The sequence below is a fragment of the Oncorhynchus kisutch genome, linkage group LG21, assembly GCF_002021735.2.
Source record: "Oncorhynchus kisutch isolate 150728-3 linkage group LG21, Okis_V2, whole genome shotgun sequence".
Taxonomy (NCBI): Eukaryota; Metazoa; Chordata; class Actinopteri; order Salmoniformes; family Salmonidae; genus Oncorhynchus; species Oncorhynchus kisutch.
This window is the reverse complement of record NC_034194.2, coordinates 10084946-10097665: the sequence shown is the minus strand read 5'-3', so window position 1 is coordinate 10097665 and position 12720 is coordinate 10084946. Positions and strand designations below refer to the sequence as shown.

Below are 12720 nucleotides of genomic sequence, written 5' to 3'. Positions count from 1 at the left end.
TTAATTTATCCACACTGAAAAGCAGACGTATGTAAAGTTACATATCCCTCAAAAGAGGAAGCCAGGTCAGTCAACATAACTGCATGTGTTTGCTGGTATCTCAACTCCTTGAACGGAGTTGAGCATCACCTTAGCTAGCAGTTATCTTGACAATGAGGATTTTTTTTGTCCAAAAACAGACATTCTACAAGCAAAAAACACTGAGTATACAAAACATTAGGAACACCGTCCTAATATCAAGTTTGTCAGTGCACGGACTCTACAAGGTCTTGAAAGCCTTCCACAGGGATGCTGGCCCATGTTGACTCCAATGCTTCCCACAGTTGTGTCAAGTTGGCTATGTCCTTTGGATGGTGGACCATTCTTGATACACACAGAAAACTGTTGAGCGTGAAAAACCCAGTAGTGCGGCAGTTCTTGACACATTCAAACCTATGCGCCTGGCACGTACTACAATTCCCTGTTCAAAGCACTAACATCTTTTGTCTTGCCCACTCTCTGAATGGCACACATACACAATCCATGTCTCAATGCTTAAAGATCTTTCTTTAACCTGACTCCTCATCTACATTGAGATAATTTCCACAACCCCTGCCAAACAGTGGTTTCCTATTCATCCGGACAAACAAATTAGCCTTGCTTATCTGGCTTATTCTGGAGTATTGACACATTTTGTCAAGTCTAGTTTATGCCCAAATGACTTAAGTCACTCAAATGCTTGTGAAAATAGGCCAACATACAAATAGAAGGTAAAACATTCCCCACAAACAAAGAAGAAATTAATCCCTCTGCCCCATTGAAAGGCTTCTTTATTCTCTGGTCCCAGTCTCACCTTGAGCCTGTGTCTGAATATTCATTATGGGCAGACAGAGTATACAGAGAACAGACAAGTGATCTGGGTGAGTGGAATGTACAGACGTATTGTACTAAAGAGGGTTATCAGGAAGAATCAAGCAACCGGCAAATAATGTTTTACCAAAAGCAGCTGACAGGAAAATGAGAAATAAGGATTTGCTATACATGTTGAGTCAGCAATAGCCTGCTAACAACTTGGATTAAAATGTGAGTGTTGTTCAACCAGATTCTTCTCCACAAAACATCTAAGTCTACAGTATATAATCTACATAATTGCTTAAATCCTTAATTCCAGATGCCATCCTCCCTGCTCAGACAGATGTGCATATACAGTACTATAAACAATTAATGACACACTTCAATTAAAAACTACAAAGATATGTTTGACAATGGACACCCCCCCCCCCCAAAAAAAAGAGTGAAGCTATAATCTTATTTATTTTATTACAAAATATAAGAGTTTGAAAGTGTTAAGAGAAGGCAAAACATCTAAACAAGCCAGTCTGATTCAGTACACCATAACAAGGATCATACCTGATATATATCAGAGATGGAGGAGAACGATGGTAAAATAGGGAAGATTTTACTGTATTGAAAATACAGCTAATATGATTGTGTCTTACCAATAGCGGAAAGAAAATGCATTCAAAGCAGAAACCGAGAACTGAAACATACAATGAAAGATATTACATTATGATGAAGAACTTCTCTCCATAACAGATTTCGTGACTAAAGTATAATTGAAAAACATTTTCAAGCTAAAACAATGTTCATTTATAGCATGACAGCAATGTATTTTCTGTGTTGAAACTACATTTCCCTATATAATCAGTTATTATACACACACACGTGATAAAGAGGTAGATTCCCTGTGTACTTTAAAGGGAAATTAAACATTTTAATTTAATTATTTCTGCTCATATTCATACACTAGGTTTTGGTAGTAAATCAGTTACCTTGTATGAGAAATTGTTTCATTTAAGTCTACATGAGATTTTCCTGCATTTGAAAACAGTTATCAACCATCAAATAATATGACAGACACCTTTGTACCACTATGCTAGCAGAGAATAACTTTTCAATGTGAGTGTCTAAAGAGTTCACACAACAAAGATAAATAACCCTACAGCAAAGATTTATGTAAATGAAAAATAACATTTAAAACAGCAAATTACAAACATGATTGATGTAAAGCTACACTTTTCTGACAAGGATCCATGATGATGTTCAAGAGGTCAAATGTCACCTGTTGTAGAGTATTCAGGTGGTGAGAGAAGTACACGGTCAGAATGGTACTCTAACCACTGACCTGCCCTGGATTTGGATGTCATCAAAAGGGAAAAGAGCAAGGATCTGAAATAAAAGCATATGGTGGGGGTTACATGTCACATTATATGTTCTCCCTTTGGCCAGACAATAGTTCAGTCAGTCTCCTTCACAACAGGAAATAATCTGGAGATGTTTCACCCCCACAAAGCATAAAGAAAATATATTTCAAGCACTCAGTGAATATTAGATTTTGAGTCACATGAAACACTTTGAGCTGGTTTCCCAGACATTCACTACACGACCAAGAATATTTGGACACCTGCTCAAACATATCGTTCCAAAATCATGGCCATTAATATGGAGTTGATCCCCCCCTTTGCTAGTATAACAGCCTCCACTAGATGTTGGAATATTGCTGCTCGGACTTTCTTCCAATCAGCCACAAGGGCATTAGTGAGACCGGGCACTGATGTTGGGGGATTAGGCCTGGCTCGCAGTCAGCGTTCCAATTCATCCCAAAGGTGTTCAATGTGGTTGAGGTCAGGGCTCTGTGCAGGCCAGTCAAGTTCTTCCACACCAATCTCAACAAACCATTTTTCTATATGGACTTCACTTTGTGCATGGGGGCATTGTCATGCTGTAAGAGGAAAGGGCCTTCCCCAAACTGTTGCCACAAAGTTGGAAGCACAGAATAATCTAGAATGTCATTGTATGCTGTAGTGTTAAGATTTCCCTTCACTGGAACCATGAAAAACAGCCCCAGACCATTAGCCCGCCTCCACCAAACTTTACAGTTTACACTATGCATTGGGGCAGGTAGCGTTTTCCTGGTATCCTCCAAAAACAGATTTGTCCGTCGGACTACCCGACGGTGAAGTGTGATTCATCACTCCAGAGAACGCGTTTCCACTGCTCCAGAGTCCAATGGCGAGCAAGCTATACACCACTCCAGCCAACGCTTGGCATTGCGCATGGTGATCTCAGGCTTGTGTGCGGCTGCTCAGCCATGGAAACCCATTTCATGAAGATCCCGACGAACAGTTCTTGTGCTGACGTTGAGTGTTGCAACCGAGGACAGACGCGCTTCAGCACTCGGCGGTCACGTTCTGTAAGCCTGTGTGGCCTACCACTTCACAACTGAGCCGTTGTTGCTCCTAGACTTTTCCACTTCACAATAACACCACTTACAGTTGACCGGGGAAGCTCTAGCAGGGCAGAAATGTGAAGAACTGACTTGTTGGAAAGGTGGCATCCTATGACAGTGCCATGTTGAAAGTCCCTGAGCTCTTCAGTAAGGCCATTCTTCTGCCAAAAGGTCTGTGGGGAATGCAATGACTGTGTGCTCGATTTTATACCCCCGTCTGCAATGGGTGTGGCTGAAAGAGCCAAATGCACTAACTTGAATGGGAGTCCATATATGTTTGTAAATATAGTGTAGATTAAGGCTATAACTATAGTCCTGGACTAAAATGCATGTTCAATGGAGAATCTGCATTGAAAGTGCTTTTTAGTCCACTACAAGGATTGTGTGTAGGACTCTGGCCCCTCCTCTATATCTCACATCATCATTGCCGCCAGCTAGATCCAGTGCCGTCTCATCCTCTATGTTCCTCAGCATCTTATCAGCCCCGGATTGGCAGAGCAGGTTGGTGATGGCTGCGTCCTGCCGGCCAACGGCGAGGTGAAGTGGCGTGCAGCCGTTAAACATCGGCACGTCCACATCGGCTCCATTGTTCAATAGCAGCGTCATAGAGACAATGTCATGGAGCTCCACTGCCATATGGAGAGGTGTTTTACCGCTCGTACCTTCCTGGGGGAGAGAGAGAAGACAGACGTGGGTTAGGGACTCGATAAATAAAATGTGCCCTCAAAATAGGATATGAAGGGCGCAAATGGAGGGAGCAAAGGGTCAACAAATCTTAGTAAAGGACATTTTACAAGCTGTCCTCTTCAACACAATATCTATTAATTCAAATACTGAAAACATTCAATGAGGCAGCTTGATATCTACTGTATAGCATGTTTATTTCACACAGAAAGATATCTAGGGTAGTGTTAGGTCAGTCTACTATGTTGTGTTCTATATCTATGTGTGTCTGACTCAGACTTTCTGGCCTGGGCCTCTTCTCTGACGAGTCTAGCTGCTCCAGAAAAAGCCCCCATTACATCAGGCCTTCTAGCCCAGCTGCCTCATGACCCAACTCTAATTACGTTGTCATGAATCTATCAGAACCTGCTGAGCTCAAGGCCATATCACTATCAGTCTCACTACAGCAGTGCACAAGTGCAGCAGATGGGAGTACAGTAAAGTACATAGCTTGAAGGAGACACTGTACTTCTAAATAAATACCATGCACTCATTATGACATGATGCATTCACTTAGGACAGTATAGTGTAGTTTGATCATCTATGTAGAGGTAAATATTTCTCTGAGGATTTAGCTATGACACATTGAAGTACTAACTACAGTATTATTGCACAATGTAATGCACTATGTGAGTAATACAAGTCCAGTGAGCAAAATTGTCTGAAAGAGGTTTTTTCAATGTATTTATCGAAAATACTTTTCTCAACATCTAGTGCTCATAGCGAGGTTATTGTAACAGTACACCCGGGGGAGTAACTGGACTAACCTGGATGTTGAGGTCTGCCCCTTTTTTCATCAGTAGCTTCATCAGACGATGCTGCCTGTTCACAGTGGCTAGGTGGAAAGAGGTAAGACCTGAAAAAGAAGACATTACTTTCAAAAACCACCTTTCTGAATGAGCGATTTGATGAATTTGAGTAGATGTTATAGCTAGTATTAAACAAGAGTCGGTAAGGTCATACCACGTGACTCACAATAACCTACATACCGAACATGTAGATGTGAGTCATCTATAAACATGATTCACATCTGCAAAGCCTACTAAGCCAGGAACATCGAAAACTAGCTAGACAGCAACAACGATTCATTTACACCAGTTTTGTCTCGCACTGTGCAATGTTGCAATAAAACAACACGCGGGGTGGGTACATCCTCAGATAGACGCCAACACATCAACAGGAATTGACACTAAATAAAGAGCCATGACATCATGGTATCATTATAGCCTCGTACACAGCCTACAAGCTGATCATCCTGGGCCCTGGTCAGTAGGCAAAAGTTATGGAATGTTCAAATAGAAATACATTAAAAGAGATCTATGAAAATCCCCACTTAACATTCAGTCTGTCTCCAAACAGGCTCTCAAAGTGCTTGATAGTGCTTGATATGAAGCCTAATAGCAATCATCACTGTTACATCCTCAGAAAGCATGAGCTCCTGAGTTGGGAAAATCTTGTGCAATACACCGACACATGCCTTGTATTCAAGATCCTAAATGGCCTGGCGCCCCCTCCACTCAGTACTTTTGTTAAACAGAAAACCAAACATATGGCAGCATATCCACAAGGTCTGCCATGAGAGGTGACTGTAATAGTTCCCTTAAGGAAAAGCACCTTAAGTCAATCTGCTTTGTCTGTGAGAGCTTCCCATGTCTGGAATACACTGCCATCAGACACACACCTGCACCACCTACCACACTTTCACACAAAAAATGAAGACATGGCTAAAGATCAATCAGATTTGTGAACATAATCTCTAGCTGTGTATTGCTGCTTTCCATGTTGTCTGTAGCTTGTGAGGTGTGGAAACACTTTGTTGCTTTTTGTGCTATGTTGCTCTGTCTGCATGCTATGTATTGCTTGTCATATGTTGCTCTGCATGTGCTCACTGCTCATTGATTGTCTGTATTGTAATTGTTTTTATAAACCTGCCCAGGGACTGCGGTTGAAAATGAGCCGGTTGGCTGTCTGTTTTGCAACAGACATGTCAAGGTAGTCCCTCCCTGTTTTTCTTATTTTTTTCTCTCTTTCGGAGCCAAATTAATACAGGCCCTGCTTTCTCACCTCTCCAATTCTGGGACTCGAGCACAGGGGCCAGCTTGCTGGAGGAGACATTCCGGATCATCTCAGTAGCACACTCGACCCAGCCCTGTTCGCAGGCCATGTGGAGCGGCGTGTTCCCCTCCTGGTCCTGCAGCTCCAGGCTGGCCCCACTCTCCACCAGGTCCCGCACCACCGACGAAAGGTTCAGGTAGCTGGCTAGGTGTAGCGGCGTCTGGGAACATGCATACAAAATAATAACCTCCATGGGTAGACTCAATATGGCCGCCAGCCCACCCACCACTGAAAATTGACTAGGATGGGGATCGCCTTTTTTGTAATTCTATGGGACCACGTACCAACCTGAACAAACCAACAAAGGGTTAGTATGGGAGGAGGGTGTGATATCTGACTTGGAGTCCGTATGTACCCTCTTTTCAAAGTTTCATTTGAGTACAATCAGGATTACTAAGACCCGATATAGGAGCTGATCTTAAGTACAGTAGCTAGTATTTATAACTGCGCTTTACTATAGAACTCTAATGCCAAGTGAGGTGATTAGCAAAAATGCATTGGTAGGCCTGAGACATCTCAATGTGAAACTCCTGATTGAACTGGGTAGGGCTGACTAATATAACCAGTAGGGCCACTATTGCTTGTGTGGCTTTTGGTAAACGCTAACAGAACAGAGTGAGAACAAGGTGTGAGTCATGGTGCAAAATGCTGACTGTCATTTCTGACCTCCCAGACATTTTCCTCTCCGACCCATCAGGATGTCTCAAACGCCCCTTCAGCTTGCCTCACCCCCCCCTCATACCTCCCTCACCTCTGTGACAGGTTACATACCCCACCCCCTTAATATTCAGTCAAAGCTCCTCTTAAATATGCACTGTCCAGTTGCACATTTCTCATCTATGACTGCATTTTCTCAGGCAGCCCAATTCTGATATTTCTTCCACCAATGAAAAAACTCAGATGTGATTGGTCAAAAGACCAAATTGGTGATTTAAAAAAAATATATATAAGGCCTGTGTAATCTCAGCCTTAGAGACAAAAATATTCCAGATAAGATGTATTGTTTTTGAACAAGCAAAGGAGGGGAGTTTCCAATTTCCATTTAAACTCCCTTATGAAATAACCCTAGAACCCCTCTCACCCACAGAAACGTTCCAGTGAGAGGATGTACTACTGGAGAAAGGGGAAGAGAATGCTCTTCAATTACAGGGTGCAGAAATAACATAATCTCTGTTGTTGTCATAAACATTGACAGTTGCAATCGTCAAGAGGAAGGATCATGAAGGTTAAGTAGTTTCAGTACACCAGTACCCGTGTTGAGGGTGTAAAGAGAAGGGTGTGTGGCTGTGTCTTCTGTACCTGGTACAAGTTGTTCTGAATGTCTAAGACATCTTTGGGAAACAGCTGTATCAATTGGTGAGCGAAGTGTTCATCTTCATGGATGATGGCTAAATGCAGGAGTCTGGAGGGGCGACAAAAACAAAGCATTTCTTATAAAATGTCAATCATAAATCTATCAGATTTTTACATTTTACATTGCAGTTCTCACAAAGTGCTTCTGCAGTAAACCCGCCTAGGCCGCACAGCAAACAAAAGCAGTTTTGAGTTGCGGTCACTTAAACATTGCATTCAACTGAAAAGTGAGCAGCCTGGGGAGAGTGGAAACATTTATCATGACATTCCTAGTTACTTTAAATTAAATATTTAAAAAATGTGAGCAGCCACAGGATATAATAAATGGATTTCATCATGCGATGGAAAGAACTTGCTGGAGAATTCGTAGAATGTCATCTAGATCTACTTGGAAATGTAACACATAGCATCCCATGAATGAAAACTGCTTAGTAGGCCACAGTGCTCAGTGGTTGTGAATGTTGCGCAATAATGGAACTTTTATGCTAAGAATAGTCAAGAGGGTGTTTGATTCCACAAAGCACTCAAAATATTTATCTTCTCAGTTATCATTTGTTGTAATTGAACTCATGTTATTTGGATAATATCCTAAGAGAACCATCGGGTTATTACTGAATGTTCAGCAAACACAAGCCTCACGCCTATGAACATGAACTACTCAGTTAAAATAGCAAATGCAATGCATTGTGTTCTTTACTGCAGCCCATATACAAAGTCATGACATTTGATACATTCAATCAAAGTGGAAAACAAGAAACCCTTACCCCAAAAGCTAAAGGGGAAGTTCTAGCAGACAAAAGAGCCAAATGCAGGAAATGGAACAAGGCCACTGCAGTGCTTTATTTAACCCTACAATAAGGCTTTCCAGAACACATTGTTCACACACTTCTCCCTACATAGTGCACTACTTTTGACCAGGGCACTCATTGTCTACCTAACTAACTAATGTGAAAGTAGTAACTCGTTTAGCCTATCCTTGTTCCATGCTAAATGTCTTCATGCAAATCTATTTATCTTGTAACTTCATTTTAAGACAATCCATTTGACATATAAAAAAGCAACTTAAAAAATAAAAATAAACATTTACTTGCACAAGTAAGACCGTAGATTATGATTTAATAACTCCTCTTCAAAGCAGAGCCAGTAGCCTGGTCCCATGTCGGTTTGTGCCGTCTTGCCAACTCTTATGGTCAATGTTTGGTGTGACAAACATATGGGACCAGGCCACAGAACTTGCCGGCATTCTTTCGACTTTTGAAAGGTACAAGGTCAAATGCAAGATCTTCCTTGGTAAATAAAGTTCTTTTTTTTAAGTCTCAAATGGGACTTCCTAGTATGAACAGTTGGGTAAGATAAAACAAAGAAAAGATCCCATGGGGGAAATTAAATGCCTGCACCGTGGTACTTTCTCAAGTCACAGGATTGATGTAACGTATTGTGGGTTCTTTCTATTGTTAGGTAAATATAGTACAGGTCAGAGAATGCTTCCTTGTGACCTAGTCAGACAACGAGAGCAAGGATATGAAAGGATGTCAGAGAGACAAAAAAGCTGTTACTCTATCAATGGAATGGTTACACAGACTCACTTCGACGTTGAAAAATCGATAGCGATCAACATAATAGATTTCTGAGTATGCTGACTCCAAAGACAAAGCCAGGACTGAGTGGAACGCAAAATCACATGTAGAAGGCCATTAAGGCCAAGTTTGCATGTCTGTGACTGTGTGTGTAGAAATTGTATGAATTTCATTGATCAGCCTATTCTTGGACCTAGCGAGAGAAGTACTGTGAACATGTGCCCTCTGCCTTGTCTATCACAGGGAATTTCCACAGCCATGTCTCTTACACTTCTGCTTTCCAAGTCGAGGCACCCCACAGGAGTCCATCCACGATCATGACAGCTTTCACAGGCTTGAGTGTATCACTCTAAACTTAAACTCTCTAAATCGACATCACATGCCATAATGACTGGGAATAGGATTAACATGACATACGCAAAGAGGTGAATTTCTCCAGTGCAGGCCAAAACTACAGCCCATCCCCCAAGCCTTTTATTCATTCAGACAGCAACAACACTGTGGGTTGCTTGACTGTTCCGCTGCAAATTCATGCATTAGGCCTAACCTACAAAAATGCATCCATCTTCAAATTGTTACACACATTAGACATGATGATGTCAAAAAGCATCACCGGTTTGTTGACAGTGATAATTTTAGTCTATGCTCTCATGGCCAGTTGAACCCCCATAAAAGGACAACCAAAGAGCAACACCAATCCAATTCTGTCAGTTGTACAGGGTGTGTCTGGGGGTGTCTCTAGGGGCAAAGGGTTGAGTTTTAGATTGAACAAAAATGTATGGGGTAGAACAGACATCACATTGTGCATTAGGATTAAGTTGGTTGATAATTGTAATCATGGCCCAATTATTAACTCAATCGTCTATGCTATGCATTTTAGACTGTGAAAATTCATATTATGGACAAAGAGATCTTTTAATGCTCTTTTAATCTCCTTTAATGCCAAACTCAAATACGGTTGGCCTTACTTTTATCTATACTGAAAAATGCATAATAAACACGTTAATGATTGCACACATCCACATATACGTGTATTTCTTGATACATCGTTTCACTTTAAGGTCGTCGACATGGACACATTTTACTTATTCAAGAACATAGGCATAGGATACATTTAAATATGTATTACTTTAAAGATGTCAATTTAAAAAACGTACGTGTCTCCATCTTCAGTGATGTTGGTGAGAAGGTTCTCTTTATGTTCAAATTCTGTATTCTTCGCACTGTCATCTTCAGACTCCGAAATGTTGCAGCCCTCTATTATCTCACTGAAATTCTCAACAGTTAGTGACGACGAGCCATAAGCAGAATCCAACCGCTCCTCTGTGTTGCTGCTACATTTGTCCCTGGCTTCACTGGCTTCAGAAGTCGAATCCCGTACCGGTTTGTTATAGGGATCATCTTTCGTAAAATATTGGAATGATTCAACACCAGAGTCTATTCGGTTATCCTCTAATAAATTCACTTTCCCATTCGCATCTTCAGCGCTTGCCATGGTGGCCCGCAGTCACTGCAGGTCGGCTTTTCAGGTTTAAACCCTAAAAGGACTACCTGTTGCTTGATGGTGCCAGCAGTCCTCCGTGGAAAAGTCGATCACACCGGAGTAGGAAGGAAATCACTGTTCCTTTGTTGCTTTTCATGCCACCGGGTCGAGCGCTTTTCTTTTCCCGCAAAACTGCAGTTAAATGAAAATAAGTGAAGTCATCTTGGTACACCGTATACATGCAAAATGGGCCATTTAGTTCAAACCATAAAAATACTTAAAAATCAACAACAGGATTTCAAATAAATTTGGTACGCTCATAAACTGAGGTCAGCCTACATAGCTGAGAGCACGTGAGCAATGAAAGGCGATTGGGTAAGCGCTCAGCTCTGACATTGGGGAATCCCCGAAGGGCGTGGTATGCGTTTACATTACAACCACCCACCAACGCCGTGGAGTCTCCCTGGTTTTACAGGATATATTTGACCAATGTTCCCTGTACGGTGCTTTCATATGTCTATTTATAAACTAGTATGTCCCAACCGGGAGATTCACAAGTGAAGTAAATAGGGAGTTCATTTTTCAGTGAGTAGGCAAGAGGCCATTTCTTAGGCCTAAAAACAGACAGCCAAATCTAGTGTTGAAATATGGAGACAGAATTCAAAACGTGTAGCCTATGAGTTGACCTATAAGTAAGCATTTAGAATAGGCCTATTACAAACATGGAAGTAAAACTTCAGTGGCCTATTAATATAGCCTACTAAGATCCTGACCAGACCACTCGCGCATGCGCATGATGATTTTGTACAGAACACCAGCTGCAATCAGGACATGCAAGTTGAAATATCAAAACGAACTCTGAACCAACTATATTCATTTGGGGACAGGTCGAAAAGCATGAAACATTTATGGAAATTTAGCTTGCTGTTGCTAGCTAATTTGTCCTGGGATATAAACATTGGGTTGTTATTTTACCTGAAATACACAAGGTCCTCTAATCTGTCAATTAATCCAAAAATAAAAGGGTAAAACTAGTTTGTTCCTAATAATCTCTACTCCTTCAGGCCTCTTCTATTGATTTTATATGGCGTTTGGCAACCAACTTTAAGGTGCATTACCACTACCAACTGGAGTGTAGACCTCAGTTCATCTTTCAATCACCCACGTGGGTAAATGGCCCTAAAACCCAATGAAGAGATGGGAGAGGTGGGACTTGCAAGTCAAGCATTACAAATAGAACCAAGTTCTATTTTAGCACCTGGCTACGCAGATGATGCTCGTTGACGCACAGTGTGGGTGCAATGATTTAGTACATTTATTTTGCACCGCTTGCATACGCGATGCGAGTGGTGTGGTCAGCATGTAACATGTATGTGTACATTTATTTTGTGACGAGAGCAGTGTAGTCAGCATGTTAGCCTATGATGTTCAATACTGTATAATTCTTCTCCGGTGGGTGCTCTCTAATTTATCCCAATGGACTAAAGGAGCCTAACGTTACTCCTTATAGTCCAAGGACCTTACATGTTCTGTTTAGAGGCAAATTGGCGCTGACAGCCAAATACTCCAACTAAACGTGAATCGATTCTCAATTGCAGTACAGTTCTAGAAACATAAAGCTCTCTACTTTCATTTCACATCAAAATGTTTAGAGCAAGGGCCTCAACATTGTGGCCATTAGAGGGCAAAATCAGCCTACAGCAGGCTACAGGCAATAATACAAAATGATTAGCTAAAACATGTTAATACGTTGTAACCAACTACAGCAACCTAAAGTGTTAGTGTTACCAAGGATTACTTTAATACTATTCATTAATAATAATATTCATTATTTAATACTATTCATACTAGCTTTTGAGCAGAGTTTCTGGCATTTCAACTTGCTGTCAAAAGTAGGCTAGCTGTTGCATATTTGTTCCTGCAGCTAATGTCATTAATGTTCCAAGTCCAATGCTACCTGGCCATACTTTTTGAATGATTAGATGCTGTAAGTTGATGCTCACATAGTCACTGTGCCATCTAATAACTTCACTCTGGGGTGAGTCATGTAACTGGATAAGGTCAAACTAGCCTGTTGGAAACTAATGGTAAAGGCTTGGATTTTCACTGAACCAAGGATGCTTTTCATTGAGTCGGCTATATATGGAGCAAAAATTACTGTATAAAATAAATAATTCAAATACTGAGCTATATTGTATGCT

The 12720-nt window shown here is 41.2% G+C and overlaps 1 protein-coding gene across 1 annotated transcript; it reads right to left on the bottom strand.

Annotated features, from left to right (window-relative positions):
* Window positions 1-1280: 1280 nt before the first annotated feature.
* On the bottom strand, window positions 1281-10971 carry LOC109866633 (NF-kappa-B inhibitor epsilon). Its single transcript, XM_020455399.2, has 6 exons — window positions 10194-10971; window positions 7406-7508; window positions 6056-6266; window positions 4759-4847; window positions 3686-3934; window positions 1281-2208 (listed from the first exon to the last, which is right to left on the bottom strand). The coding sequence occupies exons 1-6, from the start codon at window positions 10529-10531 to the stop codon at window positions 2140-2142; spliced, it is 1059 nt and encodes a 352-aa protein (XP_020310988.1). The 5' UTR covers window positions 10532-10971; the 3' UTR covers window positions 1281-2139.
* Window positions 10972-12720: the final 1749 nt, after the last annotated feature.